The 19,666-nt window shown below is 45.8% G+C and overlaps 4 protein-coding genes and 1 non-coding gene across 5 annotated transcripts; 3 read left to right on the top strand and 2 right to left on the bottom strand.

Moving 5' to 3' along the window:
• The first annotated feature begins 202 nt into the window (after window positions 1-202).
• LOC135942112 (serine protease 27-like) lies at window positions 203-7,056 on the top strand. The gene is made up of 7 exons (XM_065488064.1): window positions 203-397; window positions 1,171-1,382; window positions 2,980-3,519; window positions 4,080-4,168; window positions 4,608-4,743; window positions 5,962-6,246; window positions 6,309-7,056. The coding sequence occupies exons 1-7, from the start codon at window positions 298-300 to the stop codon at window positions 6,459-6,461; spliced, it is 1,515 nt and encodes a 504-aa protein (XP_065344136.1). The 5' UTR covers window positions 203-297; the 3' UTR covers window positions 6,462-7,056.
• Window positions 6,824-11,859, bottom strand: LOC135943896 (phospholipase B1, membrane-associated-like). Its single transcript, XM_065490565.1, has 7 exons — window positions 11,500-11,859; window positions 9,861-10,080; window positions 9,575-9,801; window positions 8,336-8,492; window positions 7,402-7,559; window positions 7,153-7,344; window positions 6,824-7,018 (listed from the first exon to the last, which is right to left on the bottom strand). The coding sequence occupies exons 1-7, from the start codon at window positions 11,563-11,565 to the stop codon at window positions 6,824-6,826; spliced, it is 1,215 nt and encodes a 404-aa protein (XP_065346637.1). The 5' UTR covers window positions 11,566-11,859.
• A 2,647-nt stretch (window positions 11,860-14,506) lies between these two features.
• LOC135942114 (endoplasmic reticulum-Golgi intermediate compartment protein 2) lies at window positions 14,507-16,847 on the top strand. The gene is made up of 5 exons (XM_065488065.1): window positions 14,507-14,725; window positions 14,775-15,006; window positions 15,062-15,444; window positions 16,390-16,650; window positions 16,713-16,847. The coding sequence occupies exons 1-5, from the start codon at window positions 14,596-14,598 to the stop codon at window positions 16,793-16,795; spliced, it is 1,089 nt and encodes a 362-aa protein (XP_065344137.1). The 5' UTR covers window positions 14,507-14,595; the 3' UTR covers window positions 16,796-16,847.
• Window positions 16,848-17,440: 593 nt separating this feature from the next.
• LOC135942115 (thioredoxin domain-containing protein 12-like) lies at window positions 17,441-18,585 on the top strand. The gene is made up of 4 exons (XM_065488066.1): window positions 17,441-17,601; window positions 17,666-17,779; window positions 17,838-17,981; window positions 18,342-18,585. Exons 1-4 carry the CDS (start codon window positions 17,517-17,519, stop codon window positions 18,491-18,493), a joined length of 495 nt encoding a protein of 164 aa, XP_065344138.1. The 5' UTR covers window positions 17,441-17,516; the 3' UTR covers window positions 18,494-18,585.
• Window positions 18,586-18,688: 103 nt separating this feature from the next.
• Window positions 18,689-18,807, bottom strand: LOC135944828 (5S ribosomal RNA). Its single transcript, XR_010575373.1, has one exon. It is a non-coding gene; the product is annotated as a 5S ribosomal RNA (ribosomal RNA).
• Between the last annotated feature and the right edge of the window lie 859 nt (window positions 18,808-19,666).

Raw genomic sequence — 19,666 nt, 5'->3', positions numbered from 1 at the left:
AATTTTCCACACCCTTCCTCTCAGGGCAGGTGCATCCGAAGAGGAATTTGCCGAAAAGCACCTGAGGCCGCGCGTTTTCGCTCACTCGAAAAAAAAAAGAAATAGAGCAGCTGGTCCCGTTAAAGATGATTATTTTTTGTTTTGTTTTTCCAGAGGGGAGGCGACGGGCGAGGAGAGAGTGGGTGGGAGGGAAATGGCGGGAAGGAAGGGGCTGCCCAGGTGTCTCCCCACTGTGCTCTGCTTACTTAACCAGTTTATTGGCAGAAGCGAACGACAGTGGAAGCCCGAGCGTCGTCCATGGCTCCGCTGTTGGTGCTGCTGCTGGTGGTGGTGCTGCTGCGCCCCGTCGACCCCCGTGTGTACCACACCGACGATGCCGTAGTCGTCGAAGCCGAAGGTACGCTAGCTTTTGCTCTCTCTCTCTCTCTCGTTCTCTCGATCGATCGCGCTCACGCCCTGGCCTGGCCTTGGCGCCAGTCACCGACCCTGAGCCGTTTGCCAAAACACTCGCACACACACTCAGCCGAGAAAGTGAAAAAACGCGAGCAGGGAGGGGCGGGCGGTGCAAGGTCGCGCGGACACCGACCTTTCCACTCGCCACTACCCTCCGCATGCCAAATCCGCTTACATAATCAGGTTTTTAGACGTAAAAAACATAATTTTTCAACCCTGGGTCGCTTTCCCCGTGTTCAGGGTAAGAAACTTCCCCTCAAATCGAGTTCAAAGTTTTTCAAACCGGTTTACCGCAGCATTTACTCAGTCAATCGAGAGTAAACTGTTCGAAAAGTTGCGATTCTACTTTTTCAGGGTACGTTAACTTCCCCTCTCTCAGGGTTGCAAATATGTTCTGGAAAAATAACATAAAATTGTTCTGCTGATCCGCAATAAAATCATTTTGAATATAAAGTTCTGTTTTTTCTACATTTTGGTATTTAATTCATCCTGAAACATACTCCCCTCAATCAGGGTAAAAATGTTCAAATTCTCTAGCCATTTTTACTGTAAAAAAACTGAATTTTTGTTTCGTGTGCTTTAAAACTATTTTCGAATTCAACATAAATCATGCTCAGGGTAAAAATTTCCCCTATTTTAACCTGATATCTTCTAAATACGTATTTTACCATATCTTGGAAAAAGTGTTTTGCAAAAGTGGTGCGTGTGTGTTTGCAGAAGGGCCCGAGAGGGTCCGCCGCGATGTGGGCCGGCAGTGGCCGCCGGTGCTGCCCGTGGGCCCCTGTTACACGTCCCGCGGCCAACTGGGCCGCTGCACCAGCTTCCGCCAGTGCTACCCTTACTTCAAGGTGCCCGACCTCAACAACTGGGAGACCTGGGTGCTCGGCATGTACGACACCTGCAGCTACTTCAACACGCACGGCCGACAGGTGCGAAAAACTACCCTGAAATCCCCCTCCCCTTAGGAAAAAGTGATTAGGACATGAAATTTGGGGGTTTTTAGCCCGATATTTGATGAAATAGATATTATATAGGGGTTTCACTATGACCCTGACGCCAGGTACGGAAAATTTTAGACCTGACGAGAGCTAGTTTCTGAAAAGTTTCGAGTTTTGGAATATTTTTGGTGACACTCCACCCTGAGAATTTGAATTAAAATGTGAGGACGGATTAATTTTGATATTTGAACCCGGATCCACGTGTGAAGGTGGCTTTTGGTCGTTGCGAGCGCGTTGCTGCGCAATTCGTGCTCGAAATTGGCTCTCGATCAGATGGAACGCGTTGCAAAATAGACAATGGAGCGGCCGCGAAGGCAGTGGGTGTCTTCGAAAAAGGCCGTCTCCCTCTGCGCAATAAAAGAAAAGAGACGAGTGTCATTATTGCGATCGAATAATAAATTTATATTGGCTGCGGCGCGGGCCGCGAAATGTAAAAAGCAGCGAGGCGGCGGCGGGGGTCAGTCAACCCGCGGCCGGCCGGCCGGCCCGGCTCTTTCCTCCTACGCCCGCGGACCAGATTCCTCGCAATTCCACCTGACCTTGTCTCTCTCGCCTCACTCAATCATCTCCAGCTGCCGTCCGTCCGCGTTGTCAGCCCTGCCCTGCCCAAAAGATAAAATCGATTGTCTTGCCAGGCGTAAGCCTAATCCACTTTGGATTATAATTCGAGCCGGATTTCTTTTCCGCGCTCGTGCGCGCGGTTCCGCGTTCTCTTTCAATTTTTCAGCCCGTCTGAAATTCGCTCGGCCCGACAACCTTGGACAAATAATCCTACTAGAGGCACACATGATTTATTGCCATTACGCCGATTTCCTCGAATTTGACATATTTATCAAATTTGGCTTTTTCCAGAACCGTTTGCTCCGCCTCTCAAGGTTGGATTGCTAATAATAATTGGTCTTATGTCCCGAGAAAGAAAATTTCGCAAATTTTTTACGTTTCTGGAGTTTTTAAAAAATTCAGGGTACTGAACCTGACATCAGGTTTCCTTACCTGAAATGAAGATTAACCTTTCTTTGCCAATTTTGACTTCAACCGGATAGAAATCGAAGTTAATGAGGTTTGGGCCGGAAAAATAATGCGGAAAAATGGCCGAACCTGACGTCAGGGTCCTTTCCCTGAACTACATATTAACCTTTCTTTGCCTATTTTGGCATCAAGCGGATAGAAATCGGAATTAATAAGGTTTGAGCCGGAAAACTAATGCGGAAAAATGGTCGAACCTGACGTCAGGGTCCTTTCCCTGAACTTAATATCAACCTTTATATACAAATTTGGACTTCAACCGGATAGAAATCGGAATTATTGAGTTTTTAACTGGAAAATGAATGCGGAAAAATGGCCGGACCTGACGTCAGGGTCAAATCTACCCCTTTTGTTACAAGCTTGGGAGAGAGGATTTGGTTTCTAGGGACCCATTAGTCTGACATGGAAAATAAAAAATAGTAAATTTACAAATTAACCCCCTTACCCCTACCTACCCTGAGAAACCCCTCCCTCAATTAACTTTTTTACGGTCGTGAATTAGGCGTTCGGCGTGTGCTGTGTGAACCCGTCCTTCCCAGGCGCCGGCGCCGAGCCGCCGCGTCCGACGCAGCCGCCGCGTCCGACTCCGGCGCCGATTACTCCGGCGCCACCGGTGAGGCCGCCGATCGAGTCCCCCGTGCCTGTTGTGGCGCCGGTCGAGCCGAGCAATTCGGGCAACCCCGTGCCGCCAAACTGGCCGCCGACGATCCCGCCGCTGCCGACGCACCCGCCCGACCACACGGCGGCGACGCACCCGCCGGCGCCCGGCTGGCCGGGCTTCCAGCCGACGCAGCCGGCGGCGCCGACCGTCAGCACGACGCCCCGCCCAACCTTCCCCCCCGCGGCGCCGCCCACAGCCCCCGTCTACCCGGCCCAGCAGCCCAGCATCGCCCCCGTGGCGCCGACCCCGGCGCCAACCAGCGGCGGCGCCGTCCTCACCGACGCCTCCTGCGGCGCCAAGGCCCTCATCGGCGACCAGGACCAGGACCAGGAACGCATCGTTGGCGGACACAACGCGGATCTCGGCGAGTGGCCTTGGATTGTGAGTACCCTTTCCTCAGGTCGATTTTACCCTGATACTTCCTCCCCTCGTTCAGGGAATAAATTGTTTTTTTGTGTTCCAAAATCCAAACACGTGGAAAATACTGTATTTTGACCAGAATTCAATATAAAATCATAATAACCCTCTTCAGGGTAAAATATATGTTCCCCTATTCCTCAGGTCGATTTTTATAAACCTCAATTTTATATAGTCCGTTTTGGCCACTGACTTGGATTAGAATTTTAGAAATTTTAATTTCGCCTAAAACATTGCAAAGTCACCTATTTCAACATTCAACATTTCAAAAAATCTTATTCACCTTGCTCAGGGTAAAAAATAAATTCCCCTCTTTTAAACAGCCTTGAATTATGAGTGCATTTTCCACATTATTTATAGAAATATTTAATTCAAGACGTTTTTATATATTTTCTTTGTTTCGGAATAAATTTCTGAGCGAGGCCAATTTGTAACATCATCTGAGCGGAGGTTGGCAGCCGCAAATTGTTGTTCTCATCTTTGTGTGTGTGTTTGGCATCAATCAAATTAATTGCGATTGTTAGGCGGCGCTGTTCAACGGCGGCAGGCAATTTTGCGGCGGCTCCTTGATCGACAACACGCACATTTTGTCGGCGGCCCACTGCATCGCCCAGTGAGTATTAATTTTATTCTTCGCTCGCCCCACCATTCTTTCTTTTTGATCGCCTCCGCGGCGATTTGTCTTCCTTCGGAGTTTTCCTTGTCTCAAAATAAGATTAAATCAGAGTTTCCTGTTTCGTGGCGATGGTGACAAATTGTCGTGGGAAAAGACGAAATTTACGATGGGTAAAAACAAGAAAAGCGCTTTAGTGGCAGCAGAGCCTCACTCGGCGGGGCGTTGAGCGTTTGCTGCTGCTGCTGCTGCTTGTTCTCATTCCACTCGCGTGTCCGCGCGCCGCGCAGGTGGAACAATAAAGTAAACGCAAAGAAAGAAAGAATGAAATGAATTAATGGGCGGCCGGGGGTCCAGCCAAGGCCTCAGCCTTGTCTCCGCCGCCGCCGCCGCTCCAGTTGAAGCGCTTTTCGAACGAGTCGCTGCTGCGTTTTTTCAGCATGACCTCATGGGACGTGTCGCGGCTGACCGTGCGCCTTGGCGACTACAACATCAAGAGCAACACCGAGACCAAACACGTGGAGAAGAAGGTGAAGCGCCTGGTGCGCCACCGCGGATTCGACTCACGCACCCTGGTAATTCAAATACAACCCCCCAAAATGGCACAATTCACTTGTAATTAATTAGGATTTGATTTAAAATCGAATTTATGCTATCTTTACCGTTCGATTGCTTTATTCGAGGTAGTGCGCATGCCTGGAGTGCGTAGAAATCTTCTGCGCAGCCACTAAAGCTAAAAATAGAGGGCAATCTCGTGCGCAGTGCCATTCCATGGATCTAACGCATGCGCAGTAAGGTTAATCTCGTAATATAAGCAATTAATATCATTCTACAACATACTGCGCATGCGTACCTCTCCCTAAATTCTACTGCGCATGAAAATTACAGCTGCGCAGTAGTGTTTTTCTCAATACTATCCTGCGCATTGCATAGAATCATAAACCTTTCGCCCTCCTGATGTTTATTAATTGGGAAAATCCAATTAATTGATTAATTAATGAGAGAACGCTGTTTGATTGCTTAATGTGTGGCAACCAAGCTGCGCAGAAGCTTTGTTATTGACTGACGTATGCGCACTTAGTCACAATTTACTCCTCAGACTATTTTTTCAAAATTTAAATTTAGTGCGCATATCTAAAATGCGTAGTAACATTCTGCGCAGCCACTAAAGCTTAAAATAGAGGGCAATATCGCGCGCAGTGTCTTTTCATATAACGAACGCATGCGCAGTGGGGTTAATCTCATAATATACGCAAATTATATCATTCTTAAACATACTGCGCATGCGTACTTCTACTTAAATTCTACTGCGCAGGCAAATTAGAGCTGCGCAGTAGTGTTCTTCTTAACGATACCATGCGCATTGCATAGAATATTTAACCTTCGGCCCTCCTGGCGTTCATTAATTGGGAAAATCAAACTAATTAATTACTAAGAGAACAGAGGACGCTGTTTGATTGCATAATGTGTGGCAACCAAGCTGCGCAGAAGCTTCCTCATTGACTGACGCGTGCGCACTTCGTAAAAATGTATTCCTCAGACCACATTTTTAAAATTTAATTGCAGCGCGCATGCCTGGAATCTTCTGCGCAGCCATCAAAGCTAAAACTTAGACACTATCGTGCGCAGTTCCATTCCATGGATCGAACGCATGCGCAGTTAATGAAATCCTGCGCACTGCATGGAATCTTAATCCTTTGATCCTCCTGACTTTATCAAGACCCACTGCGCATGCTTGAAGCCATTTTAAACCCACTGCGCAGCCGCATTTAAACTCTTACCTCTTTTCCCAGTACAATGACATCGCCATTTTGACGCTGGACTCGCCAGTGACGTTCAACTCGATGATCCGGCCGATCTGCCTGCCCTCCGGCGGCGAGCAGTTCAACGGCAAGACCGCGACTGTGGTTGGCTGGGGCAGTCTTCGCGAGAGCGGCCCTCAACCTTCGGTGTTGCAGGAAGTCAGCATCCCCGTTTGGACCAACTCCGAGTGCCGCACCAAGTACGGAAACGCCGCGCCCGGAGGCATCGTGGACCACTTCATCTGCGCAGGACAGGCCGGCAAGGACTCGTGCAGCGTGAGTAGAATTTTTTACAGTGTGTTTAAATGTATATTACAAAAATTATTTTATTCGCGCAGGGTGACAGCGGCGGCCCGCTGATGGTCAACTCCGGGCGGTGGACGCAGGTGGGCGTGGTCAGCTGGGGCATCGGCTGCGGAAAGGGCCAGTACCCTGGCGTGTACACGCGCGTCACGAGCTTCCTGCCCTGGATCCAGAAGAACCTCAACTGAAAAGCGGCGGCGGCGGCTCGACTCGACCCTGACGGCCCCCGGCGCGCAGCTCGGCCGCCCGCGGGGGCCGTGAGGCCCTCGACTCGGACCCCCACCCCTCCCCTGCCCCCTTCCCCTCCCTCCCTCCCTCCCGAATGAACGAGTGCCATTGGACGAAAAACGCTACCTCTGCAGGCCCCGAATTAGTTACCATAGCACGAGACGGCCTGCAACAGGCTCAAATTCCCCTCCCCGCGAGCGCAATTGGAGAGAAAAACAAAGGAAAATTTTGGCACTACAACTTTATTTTGATTTGGGCTCACGGTGAATCAATAAATAGATAAATTAGTAGGATTTAAAGAAGCAGCTCTCTGATGGAAATGTCACGACATGTTGAGGTGCGTGGCGAGGAATGGCCGCCGCTTCGTGGGACACTCGAAATGCTCAAACACGGCGCCGAGGCTGCTCTTCTTCTGCCCCGGCGCCTCCAGCAAATTGTTCCAAAACGCGTTCGCCGCTGAAACAGTGAGCGTGCATTCCCGCTGCATTACACAAACAACACCATGGATCTTGTAAAACTGGCAAATAAACCAACTGAATAACTAGTACACAACAATTCCAGAGTTTCAATTATTTTAAAATAAAACCCGAGTGTGTTAAACCAGTCATTTTTGCAGTCTTGCGATTTTATTGTAACGTGTTTGAAACACACGTTTTTGCTGTGTTGCTTACCGACTGCGTGGAACTTCTGCGAGTAGTGGAAGCAGTCGAAGGCGAGGTAGCTGTAGTCGGTGACTTCGGCGTTGGTGGCGGCGTCGCGCATCGTCGGGAAGCTCAGGTGCTTGAAGGTCGGCTGAAACTGCACGGTGAAGTCCGGCCTCGTGTCGTACCGCCCGCTCTCCACCTGCGATGACCAAAATTAACAAAAAAATAGTCTAAATAGGGCAAAGGGTGGACGCACCAGGGCCTCTTCGGCCAACTGGAAGTAGCGGGTTGCCTTGGTCACGTTTTTCAGCTTCTCGGCGTGGTTTCCTCCGAACAGGCACGAGCACATGAACGGCAGCATCGTCAGGCACGTGCTCGGCTCGTCCCCTCGCATCTGCGCGTACGCCGGAATAACTGAGAATTTCGAAAGGAAAGTAAATTTCCCCTTATTCAGGGTACGTAAGTTTCCCCTCTCTTGAAGGATATTCTGGCTTTAAAATATTTAAAATCGAGAAAAGAGCTATTTTGAAAAATTAATTCGACCTGAAATTAACTCCCCTTGCCCAGGGTAAAAATTTCCCCTCTTATTTAATTAAGAATAGCTGAAGTAATGTAAAAGAAGACGTTCTATATTCGATTTTAAACATTTTGCTGTAAATTTGAAATAATTTCCCCTTACTTAGGGTAACATTTTACCCCTTATTTGTTTTGGAATGGTTGGTAAAATCGGTGCACGGCTTTAACCCCATCGAAGTTGAATCATTCCAATTTTCAGGACATAAAAATCTAGAGTTGAGCTAATTTAATTTCTTTTAAAAATAAATTCGACCTGAAATTCACTCTCCTTACTCAGGATAAAAATTCGCGAAATTTTAAGCCACTTGATAATTTTAATTAAAACATTTAAACCTTCATTCGATTAAAAGATTGTGAAAACCACATTAAAAATCAAGGTAAATTCATCTTAACTCTACTCAGGGTAAAAATATTTCCCCTCATTCTATAAAAATTCTGAAAATAGTTTAAAATATCGTACAAAACATATTTTATATTAAATTTTCAACGTTACACAGTTAATTTCAAATAATTTCCCCTTACTCAGGGTAAAATTTCCCCCCTAATTTATTTTACTGTGTATATCATTTAATAAAGGACCTTATTCCCAGTTTGATAAGGTATTTAAGACTCACAGGGTGCGGAAACAAGGTTGACAAAGGCACGGGGCACGTGCTGGTGCAGGTAATCCAGGGTTTTCTGCAGGTTGAGGTAGTGCTGGGTGGGACCCTGGTTCGCGTCGTAGCAAAAGTCGCTGCAGATGTCGTTCGTGCCCACCCACACGTTGATCATCTGTGAAAGAAAATTTACCATTTTAGTATCAAGTTTAAATTACGATTTGCAGCGAGAGCATTCTAGAAAGAAACGAAAAAAATGCAACCCTCGACGAGTACAAAGACATCGAGGAAGCTGCGGAGAGAGCAATTAATTAGAGGCGATCGAAGGCGGAAAGGCCTTCGATTTCGCGCGCGTTGTCAAGCAAGCGGCGATCGATGTGAAAAAGAAATTTGTGAGCATAAATTACAAAAGGAATTAACGGTGCTGACGAGAGAGCGCAGTGTGTGTGTGTTTACTTTTTGCGCGCACTGGACATGTCACTGAACCTGCTGCAGCGCGCAACCCACGCTTTTTACTCGCGAGAGAGACATTCCGATTATTGAAACGAGAGCCTCCGAGAGCCGGCAGCGGCCAATTAGCGACCAAATCGGCAAAAAAGCCGTTTGCCCTGACGCGAGATGAGAATTTTGCACGCGCCGCATAATCTGAATTGAGCCAGAGTGAGTTATGAATTTATTAAATTGCATCATCGTTATTAAAATTGACAGCCGACAATCGGCCCATGGAACAATTTATTTTATTATTTTTATAATTAAAAAACGGCACGGTACATTTTTCTAAAAATTGGAAGAAATGTTTCTCTAAATGTATGTAACATGCATGGAAATTTTCAGGACGGTCTAACCTTTAGTTTTTAAGATACAGAGGGACAAAGGTTAAAAAACGGGCGTTTTCGAGCTCAGGTGAAAAAATAAAAAATTTTAAAAATTGCATTTCTGCCCTAGGAACATGCTTTGGGTCATCCCTGAAGGTCAGAAAACACCATTAGGATGGTTTAGAAATCGAACCCTGACGTCAGGGCAGCCCTAAAATTCTTCAATTCGCATTTTTAGCAAATTTAACGGCATCTGACGGGCTCTGTAATGGTTCCAAATGTAAAATCTGCACACCTTTAGAACCACCAAGTCGAGACCTTCCAGAACATGTAGAATTAAACCCTTAAGAAGCCATCAGGGCGCTTCCTGACCGCCCTGATTTGCCCAAAATGTCTTAAAACTCCAAGTTTTTATTTTTAATTAATAAAATTTTATTCTGACCTTCCAGTCATTTTGGAAGTCGATGGAGTGGTCGGCGTGCATGCGCCTGACGAGGGTGGCGGCGGCGAACTCGACGTCCTGGTCCATGGCGCCGTTGACGGCGACGTTGAAGCGCGAGCTGCGGCTCTCCGAGTGTCCGTCGCCGACCGAAAAGCCCGTCAGGTTGCGGTTGAACTGCTTCAGGATGTTCGGCAGGGTCAGGTACTCGCGCCACGTCCCCTGCCCACCTAGATAACCGAGTGGAGACTTGAACGCCTGCATGAATTTTTTTTAAAAACGCCCTGACCGATCGACCAGGACATGCCGCGGTTCTCCACCAGGATGACGCTGTAGACGTCCTCGGCCAGGGCGCCGACGCCGGCGGTCAGGCTGTCGCCGATGGCTGCCACCACGTCGATGTCGCCGGGCATCAGCTGGTGCACCGACTGCGGACGCTCCTTCGACCGGAAATGATCCGCGTGCGCGCACGGAAACGGCAATCCCTTCGGAATCTGCATCTGCCGACGCTAAAAATTAAAATGTTAAATATAGAGTCTTTAGGGAGTGAGATATGATTAAATTAAGTCCGGAATTGGGTTTTCCGAGCCAGAAAACATATGAAATGACACCCATGAACGCCCAGTTCTAAAAAATTTTGTAAAAAAATTCACCCCCGGGGTAGGGGGTGGGTTTAAACTTTCAACCCCTATACCAAGACCTCCAGAAGTAAATATTAATATTTTTTTAAATAATTTTAATTAAAATCCCTCATTTTAAAAATATTTTAGATTTTTAGGGTGCGAAAAAACACGTTTTTTCGACTTTGATTTTTATTTTCTCAAAAACCGTTTTAAATAATTGAACCAAATTTTAATATGTTGTTACCACGTGCATAGACCACATTTCGGCTATTTTGGAATTTCAAATTTTTAAATACAAAAAATACCAGAATTTTTTGAAAAATTCAACCTGATTTTCGTGACCTTGTCCTTTGACCTACGAATTTGGTTCCGCAGGAAAACTTGTTTGAAATTAAATTTATAACGTTTTTGACACCAAATTTATTAATTTACCTCAATCTGAAAAAAATCACTTTTTGAATAAACCGCCAATTTTGAGCCCCTGTAAATTAGGCAATTTTTCAAATTTCGGCCCAAAATTTTCAGGTTTAGCAGAAAACCACCAGGGCAATCCCTTCAGAAAATTTCGTCTAGATCCGAGGAGCAATGCCAGCGCAGTGTTTATTTCAAACCACATAAAAAATCATTTTCGGAGAGCACGAACTTGTCGGGAGCGAGCATTTTGCGGTTTGCGCTTTACAGTTATTAAGCAGTCGGCAGCGAGCGAGCGAGATCGAATTACGCACCGAAATGCGAGCGGCGGTGACGAGGCACGTGCATATTTATATTATTTCAGTCCATCTGGCGCGTAGGCAGCGCAAATAAGATCGCCAGCTCCCACGACAATATCACTCTCGCGCCGGGTTCAATGCTATCGCCGCAGTTCTAATAATAAAGCAATTACTCACAATCAGACGTGCCTTTGAATTAATTACGGATTTGAGATGATGAAATTTAACGAACGACGACTGCAAAATTAAAATAAATAAAAAAATGGGTGCCGTATAATAATTAATTTATTTTTACGGGCATCTTAACCGGTTTCAAGGACACATTCTGACGGTCGCATTTCTGTACAATTTGCCATTTAATTACCTGGTCCGCAAAATCTGACGCTGGGAATAAAATCAGGTTCATTTAAATTTATTATTCTTTTAAAATTTAAAAATTTTCCTGGTAAAAAACCACTGTACGAATGTTCATTTTCATTTCATTTTAAATTTAAGTAAAATATCGTGCGGTCTTAATTTTTAAAATTTTCTAAAATAAATTTAAAAATCACCATTGTTTAAATCAAAATAAAAGAAAGTGTGTGAGTGAACTGACCGAGAAGGCGTGGGCGGTGGCGGTGGCGAAGAGCGCGAGGGTGAGCGCGTGCGTCCAGGGCGTCATGTCGGCCGAGAGTGAATGAATGAATGAGAGCGGCCGGCCGGCCGGTCGGCTGGCCTCTTGCCTGGCCGGCGGTCAGCCGAGGCCACGAGCACGCTGGCAAAAGGTCGGCCCGCCGGAGGCCCACGGGCCACGCAAGAAGCCGAGGCCGCTTTCGCCGTTGCCCAAGCGACCTTTGCCTCGCCAAAAATTCCTCAAAGTCGCGCGCGGTGACACGCGAGCAGCGCGTTTTCTCTCATCAAGATCAATGCCAAACGCCGCGGCTTCCACCTCGTTTCGTCAGCTCAGAATCCACCTTTTTTTGCAAAAATGAAAATTTAGATTTTTTTAATAAGCGACGAAAGACGTTTTTGCCCATTTTGTGAACACCAAATCTCGGGTTGTAACTGTCAGAATTGCATGAAATACCCACCAATCAACTCGTCTTAACCTCCCCTAGACAGAAAATTAATTTTAAGGGTGGTCAACCCTCATCCCTCTTCCACCTTAAGCATTAAATTAACGAAAAAAATCGCGTCGCTTAGAATTTTCAGAAATTTATCACCCCTAAATTACATTGGCTATCTAGGGGAGGTTAATACGAGTCGAAAGGTGTGTAGTTTTTGTAATTCTGATAGTTAGAACCCGAGATTAAGGGATGGCAATATTAAAAAAAAATCGATAAAATTCATTTTTTGATAACATTGTAGCCACCATATCTCAAGTTTTAACTATCAGAATTGCATGAAATACCCACCAATCAACTCGTCTCAACCTCCCCTAGACAGCCAATTGAATTTCAGGGTGATCAACCCTCATCCCCCTTCAACCCTACGCATTGAAATATCGATAAAAATCGCCTTGATGTGATTTTATCGGCAAACTTACTCAGTAATAGACAAATTTATAAAAATCCACCCCCAAACTACCCCTTCTTACCCTTAATTAAATGCGAACAGGTTAGAAATAAAATTTTAAAAAAATTAAAAATTTCATCGCATTTTTAAAGAGGGGGAAGAAAGGCTTATTGGGGTTGGTGGGTATCAAATCACCCCCTAAACCATTCGGCTTTCTAGGGAAGGTTGAGACAAGTCGAACGGTGTCCAGTTTTTGCAATTCTGACAGTTAGAACCTGAGATTAAGCGTTGGCAATATTAAAAAAAAATCGAAAATTTCATTTTTTGGTAATATTGTAATCACCAAATCTCGAGTTCTAACAGTCAGAATTGCATGAAATACCCACCAATCAACTCGTCTCAACCTCCCCTAGCCAGCTGAATGGTTTTTTGGGTGGTCAACCCTCATCCCCTTCCACCCTGTGCATTGCAAAACGATAAAAAACGTTTTCATAAACTTTTTCACTGCGATTGCAACTCTCTGAAATTAATAAAAATCTACCCAAAATTAAATCTGGGCATCAACAATTATCTGGTTTTAATCGAAAATCGTCATGATTTGATGGTCCCATGAAAGTAATCATAATTTTATGACTTTAGAGACACATAAAATCGCCCTTGAACCGTAAGCAAACGATAAAATTCGCTAAAAATCGTAACAATTCTCCTTCTCTAGTTTCCAGAACCGAAATTTGCATAAGGAGCAAATTAAAGCCTACCATAAACCCAGCGGACACAATTATGCATAGTAAAATTTGCTTAGTTAGAGCGCGCAATAAATTAGGCAACATTTCGTCTGCTCCAATGCCAGCCGCTCTGGAGACTAATTGGCGTTTTGTTGCGCACGATCGAGTTTAACAATCGACGGCGTCGATCGCTCCGTTTATTGCTCTTTTAATTGCCACGCGCTTTGATTGGCGAATTCCTAAAGAGCAGAGCAGCAGAGATTGTGCGAATTAATCCGACGCACACAGAAAGAGAGCAACAGGAATTTCCAGTCAGTTAATAAAAAATAAAAAACACCGCTACGCAAAACGTGTAATTGAGCAGGCGGCCAACTGATGATTTAATAATACGCGTCACTCGGTTCGAATTTCGCGGAGAGCTAGACATATGTGGCAATGAAAAGATAATTCGTCGGTGCCTCGAGGCAAACGCTCGACACTCCCAATCCTAAACACTAGTTTCGCACCGTTCGATTATTTATTATTTATTTTTTCTTCTTCTTCGAGGAATAAATGCATTTTAGCACGGCTGACACATTGCGATGAAGAAATAATGGACAAATCTAGGAATGCAATGAATCAGAGCTGCTGTTCTTGGTGACGCGGCCGCCGACGAGCCTTGAACCGCACTCGAGTTCACTCCGCAACAAATAATTGCGTCCATTTGAATTGCTAATCAGCCGATCGGCCGAGCAAAGCCGATCCTCCGCTAGATTAACTGGTCCTCACGGACAAAACCTCTAAATTGTGGTGATTTATAATAACGGTGAATCAGTAATGTACGCCACTCCTTGCGCAATGTGCTTTTCGCGCCTTTTCCTTCCCGCCGATCGCCTTTCGATTATTCCGCCACTAAAACCGGTACCATCTGTCGGTTCAATCCGAGAATTAATCATTCAATATGACTGGAATCAGCTGTAACCGTTAAATCATGCATCTTTCATTCCAAATCTGAAGAATTCTCACCGAATTTCCGCTTAAGGAAAGAATTTTAATCCCTGATAAAGAACCGGTAACGCTTCTAATTCCCATAACAATCCAACGCGCAGAAAAACCGGTTATTTCACTAAGAATTCTTGTTCCCGCGTTCTGGCCTGCCACCTGTTGGTTCAATCGGAGAATTACTCTTTCAAATCATCTTTAACCGTTAAATCTGAAGAATTCTCACTGAATTTCAGTTTACGAAAAGATGAAAAAACCGGTAACGCTTCTAATCCCCGTACAGAAAAACCGCTTTTATTTCACTAAAAATTCTTGTTCCCGTACTGGCCTGCCACCTGTCGGGCTGAAATGCAAACTCTTAAAACTCGGTGAATTTCTGACTGCCCAAAAAAACCGGTAAACCCCCATCAGCTGTGTTTTCGTTTTCATTTTCCGATGCCGGTGCGTTCCTGGTCCGCCGCTGGTTGCTGACGAGTGTCCCGTGGACGGAGATGGCGTCCGGCGGTCCGCAGCTGCGGTTCCGCGGCAAGACGAAGACGCCGGTGGAGCGGGTGGCGCAGCTGGACGCCTTCCCCAAGCTGAGGGAGGCGTCCGTCAAGCCCAGCGCCGTCGGCGGCTGCAGTACGTGTCCCTAAAAATAAATTCGGACATTTTTTGAACCATTTTGCAGTGTCCGTGGCGAGCGTGGTGCTGATTATGTGGCTCTTCTACTCGGAATTCGCCTTTTTCTGGGACTCGAAGCTCAGCTTCCAGCTCAGTCCGGACGAGTTGATGGACGAAAAGATGGCCGTCAACCTGGACGTCACCGTGGCGATGCCCTGCCGCTCCATCGGGGCCGACGTCGTCGACTCCACCGGACAGGGCGTCACCTCGTTCGGACAGCTCGAGTACCAGGACACCTGGTGCGTAACCAACCGCACACTGTACCCCCCACGCATTACCGGAGTCACCTTTCAGGTTCGAGTTGGATGCAGGACAGCGAGACTTTTTCTCCTCCCTGAAGTACGTCAACGAGTACCTGCGCGAGGAGGCGCACGCCCTGCAGCAAGTCCTGTGGAAGGCTGCCCTGAGCCGCACCTACGACCTTCCAGAGGCTACGGACCGCGGCGGCCGACCCTTCGACGCCTGCCGCATCAGGGGCTCGCTCGAGCTGACGAAGGTTGCCGGGAACCTGCACGTGGCCGCCGGACAGACCCTGCCGCTGCCCGGCGGACACGTCCACCTGGCCACCATGCGGCACAACCTCAACTTCTCGCACAGGGTCACGCGCTTCTCGTTCGGCCCACCTGACCACGGCGTCGTCCACCCTCTTGAGGGAGACGAGAAGGTCGCCCAGCAAGGTGAGATTTCTTTAATTTCACTCGCGTTTCCTTTGAAAAGGAGATGCACAATAGGTCTGTGTGCTCACTGCGCATGCGCAGTACATGATTTATGATTTAAATGCATGTCTTAAGTAATGTTTTCCTCACTGCGCATGTTTAAATTGCAGGTTAACGTACTGATTCTGCGCATGTAATTGATAAAACTTAAGGTATAATGAAGGAGAGAATATGGCTTTACTGCGCATGCGTGAGACTCATAGAAGCCTATTGCGCATGCTCAGAAGCAAGTAGAATTCCACTGTGCATGGTGAATGATTATTTTGCTTCTAACTCATGCACCGGAGGCAGAAAAACGCAGAAAAATCTTCTTTCCTGCTTTCAAAATCCATTGCGCATGTGCATTACACTCTGGAACATACTGCGCATGCTCCTTGTCAAGCTACATATATACACTATATTGTTGTTTAGAATCAATTAGGTGACAATCATTAAGGTTAAAGATTGCAGATGCTTCAATCTTTAGTCCCTGCGCATAAAGTTTGTGCGCATTGTACGCATGCGCGAGAGGCATGTTTACGAACCACACATGCGCAGTTGGTTTAATTCTTCAGTCAAACATATTTTCAAGCCAATAACACCCACTGCGCATGGCGCTTACACACCTAAACCTACTGCGCATGCTCCTAGTCAAGCAACATTTATAAAAAATGTTTACTTAAACCAATTAACTTGCAATTAATTAAAGATCGCCGAATAGTTTAATAATCTGACCTAGCGCAGGAAATTTGTGCGCATTGTACGCATGCGCAGAAGAAAAGTAAACACATTACACATGCGCAGTTGATTTAAATCTTCAGTTTAACATATTTCTAAGCCAATCACACCCACTGCGCATGGTTTTAACGCATCTAAACCTATCTGCGCATGCCAAAAACCATGATATATATCTGCCTTTGATTTCAGAGGACATGCAGTACCAGTACTTCATTACAGTGGTACCTACGGAGGTGCGGGTGCGCGGGCGGCACGTGCAGACGTACCAGTACTCAGTGCGCGAGGTGGCGCGCGTCATCTCGCACGACAAAGGCTCGCACGGCACGCCAGGCGTCTACTTCAAGTACGACAGCAGCGCCCTCAGGGTCAGCATCTCGGAGGAGCGCGACTCGTGGATCCAGCTGCTCGCCAAGCTGTGCTCCGTCGTCGGTGGCGTCTTCGCCACTTCTGGTAGTAGAATCAAAATTAAAAATAAAAATAGAGGAGGATTATGATTAATTTTTTATTTTCAGCTGTGATAAGCCAAAAACTGCAGGCCCTCATCGCCCTGTTTTCCGGCAAACAGAACAACTACCAGAAGATGACCAATTCGTGATCTGTGTGTTTAAATTAATAAATTTAATTGTAGGACTTGGTTGCATTTAAAATTGTGTTTTCCTCATTGAATTTTTTATTAATAAAATTAAAAGGTTCGAGAATTCAGTGAGTTGATTTCTTGCTCTTCAGCTTCAAAAGGCGAGCGTGTTGATTGGTTGCTGGCCACGCCCACTTTTTTAATCAATACTAAATGGCTCGTAGGTTAACAAATTTTGTTTGTTATGCGGAATTTTGTTGTTGTGTTGTGACTGAAAAAGTGGGCGTAACCAGCGACCAATCAGATGCGTCAACTCTCTAGGCCCCCTAGCGAGCATCACTCCACGGAGAAAAGTAAAAGTTAAGGAGTAGTAGAGTATCAGCTCTGATGCCATTGTCACCTGCTAGTATCTACTCTCCTTTCCTTACACTCTAGAGTCGCGACCAATCAGGTGCGCCAGCTCTCCAGGCCCCCTAGAGTGTAAGGAAAAGAGATTAGATACTAGCAGGCGACAATGGCATCAGAGCTGATACTCTACTACTCCTTAACTTACTATCCAGTGTGGGAGCAGTCGCCACATCACTTTCTTTCATGCAGCCCCCTACCGGTTTGAAAAGAAACGATTTTTATTCCAGGTGAATGAGAATTTAACCGGTTGGAAGCGAAAACCGGCACCGCTGGCAGGAGTAAAGCTGTCAAAACACGGTGGATGATGTTATTTTGATCTCTAATTTTGGCGAAAATGCTGCGAACGGCGTCCTTATCAGCGACGCTTCTGCTTTTGGCGCTGCTGGCGGTTTTCGCGGCGGCAAAAGTCGACGATGCAGGTTTTTAGCTCTACTCCGATCAAGGGGAATTAATTTTACTAATTTATTTGTGGTTGGTCCGCAGGATTCGGCAGCAAGTATTTGTGGCACAGTTTGGACGACGGCCTCTTGGCAGCCAGGGACTCTGGCAAGCCGGCCATGGTGCTCATCCACAAGAGCTGGTGCGGCGCTTGCAAAGGTTAAACTAGAGATAAAACGATTATTTATCTCTGGCTGACATTTTTATTACTTTACAGCCCTTAAGCCGCAGTTCGCCGCGTCGTCGGCCATTGAAAAGCTGAGTCAGCAATTCGTCATGATCATCGCCGGCGACGACGACGAGCCGGCCGACCCCAAATTCGCCGAGGACGGAAAATACGTTCCTAGAATTTACTTCTTGGGTGAGATTTGAATCACCAAAGCGACTTAAGATGTTTATTAACACTGACCAGCGGGGGCCAGATTCGTGCGACGCGCAGATATGGCGTCCGGTGGAGTATGGCGCGAAAAATGCAAAGAAACAAGTTTTGGTCAATATTGTGACGTATAATTTGTGTCTTTCGGATCGTAAAAACAAACTCTTGACATTCGTACGGCATTCCAAAGAGAGCTTTTTGTTTCCCACATTCGCACGCCATCTTGGATCTGCGCAGTGCGAACCAATTTTATCGCATATATCTGGACCCCGAAATTCTTGCTATTTTTTTTCGATTTTCGTGTTTTAAAATGTCCGATAATCAACAAAAATCTTGAATTTGCAGACTCCGAAGGGGCGGTGATTGAGGGGATCAAGAACGAGCAGGGCAACCCCAACTACAAGCACTTTTACCCGACGCCGGACGGAATCGTTGCGTCGATGAGCAAGGCGCTCAAAGCGAAACAAACGCGACCCGCTAGCCAAGAGGAATTGTGAAAATTTTATTTATTTTTCTTTGTCCGAGAGTGACTGCGTGAGTGTCTTTTGTGCTTGAGGAGAAAAAATAAATCTCGCTATTTGATAAATAATTCAGTTTGATGACTTGAGAGCTTTTACCTAAAAATAAATAAAACGAATTTTTAAGATGGAAATTAAATTTTAACAAAATGCCGATTAGCAAAAAGTGAAATGCGTCTACAACATGCAGTGTTCCCAGGCGGTCACCCATCCAAGTACTGACTGCACTCAATGTTGCTTAACTTCGGTGATCGGACGAGAACCGGTGTTTTCAACGTGATATGGTCGTAGACAAGAATGCCTCGACAAGAAAAGCTATATAATTTCATGAGATTATATTTCGCTGATTAACCGATAGGTGGCAGGAGAATCGTAAAGCGCGGGAACGGCGAACGGCAGCAATATTAACTATTGCTCCTTTTGACGTCACAGCAGCGATAAAAAGCCCTATGCTTAATTGTCTCTGGCGCAAATTAGTCCAAAACCTGAGGGAAAAAAGGATGAATTTACCTTTCTAATTAATTTCCTTTCAAGTTCTTTCAGTGAGAACGCAATGAGCGCGGTGGGAAAATAACAAAGTCGCCTAAATTTATTTCTCTTCCTGAAAGGGATTTTTTTTATTAAAAAGGAATTTTAATTCAGATATTATATATAAGTAAAAAATATATTACCCTGTGCCGTTTAACCTTCAGAAGTTTACTAATTTCAGAACAATTACGTTGAGAGTTAAAATTTTCAGTTTCTTGGTGTAACCAGTGGCTCTAATACTGATTTTGGTGATTTTGAAAAATACCTATTTTTGAGTCATCCATCATGAGAATATTTTTTTTTCATAAGAATGCATGTTGTGTTTCGGAAAAATACGCAAAATTGCAGAAAAACTCGCAAAAAACAGTTTTTTGCAATGCAGTGGGTTTTTCCGGAAAAATGCGGGTTTTTGCGAACCCTGGTAGCAACTGCCAGAGTTATCTGCAGCTTGGCAAAAACCACGTTTTGTTCTGTGGAAGAGGGGGCAGCTGTGTTTGGATTGCGTCATTAAATAAAAAAGAAAAGTGCAGAGCAGCGGAAGCCATAAAAAATAATTAGATAAAACGTCGCGTGTTGCACCACGCAAATTTTTTAATCAGATGAGAATCATTTTTCAGAAAATTA

The sequence above is a fragment of the Cloeon dipterum genome, chromosome 4 (assembly GCF_949628265.1).
Source record: "Cloeon dipterum chromosome 4, ieCloDipt1.1, whole genome shotgun sequence".
Lineage (NCBI taxonomy): Eukaryota > Metazoa > Arthropoda > Insecta > Ephemeroptera > Baetidae > Cloeon > Cloeon dipterum.
This window is presented reverse-complemented; position numbering and strand designations above follow the sequence as displayed.

Excerpts from the sequence above, each read along its gene's own strand:
- LOC135943896 (XM_065490565.1), bottom strand. The coding sequence starts at position 11,565 with ATGACGCCCTGGACGCACGCGCTCACCCTCGCGCTCTTCGCCACCGCC. Across the intron at positions 9,802-9,860 it reads CGGCATGTCCTGGTCGATCG|GTGGGCAGGGGACGTGGCGC; the intron begins GTCAGGGCGTTT and ends TCGGTTATCTAG. Across the intron at positions 7,560-8,335 it reads CAACCTTGTTTCCGCACCCT|TTATTCCGGCGTACGCGCAG; the intron begins GTGAGTCTTAAA and ends CGAAATTCTCAG.
- LOC135942115 (XM_065488066.1), top strand. The coding sequence starts at position 17,517 with ATGCTGCGAACGGCGTCCTTATCAGCGACGCTTCTGCTTTTGGCGCTG. Across the intron at positions 17,602-17,665 it reads GGCAAAAGTCGACGATGCAG|GATTCGGCAGCAAGTATTTG; the intron begins GTTTTTAGCTCT and ends GTTGGTCCGCAG. Across the intron at positions 17,780-17,837 it reads CTGGTGCGGCGCTTGCAAAG|CCCTTAAGCCGCAGTTCGCC; the intron begins GTTAAACTAGAG and ends ATTACTTTACAG.
- LOC135942112 (XM_065488064.1), top strand. The coding sequence starts at position 298 with ATGGCTCCGCTGTTGGTGCTGCTGCTGGTGGTGGTGCTGCTGCGCCCC. Across the intron at positions 3,520-4,079 it reads TCGGCGAGTGGCCTTGGATT|GCGGCGCTGTTCAACGGCGG; the intron begins GTGAGTACCCTT and ends TGCGATTGTTAG. Across the intron at positions 6,247-6,308 it reads CCGGCAAGGACTCGTGCAGC|GGTGACAGCGGCGGCCCGCT; the intron begins GTGAGTAGAATT and ends TTATTCGCGCAG.
- LOC135942114 (XM_065488065.1), top strand. The coding sequence starts at position 14,596 with ATGGCGTCCGGCGGTCCGCAGCTGCGGTTCCGCGGCAAGACGAAGACG. Across the intron at positions 14,726-14,774 it reads CAGCGCCGTCGGCGGCTGCA|TGTCCGTGGCGAGCGTGGTG; the intron begins GTACGTGTCCCT and ends ACCATTTTGCAG. Across the intron at positions 15,007-15,061 it reads CTCGAGTACCAGGACACCTG|GTTCGAGTTGGATGCAGGAC; the intron begins GTGCGTAACCAA and ends GTCACCTTTCAG.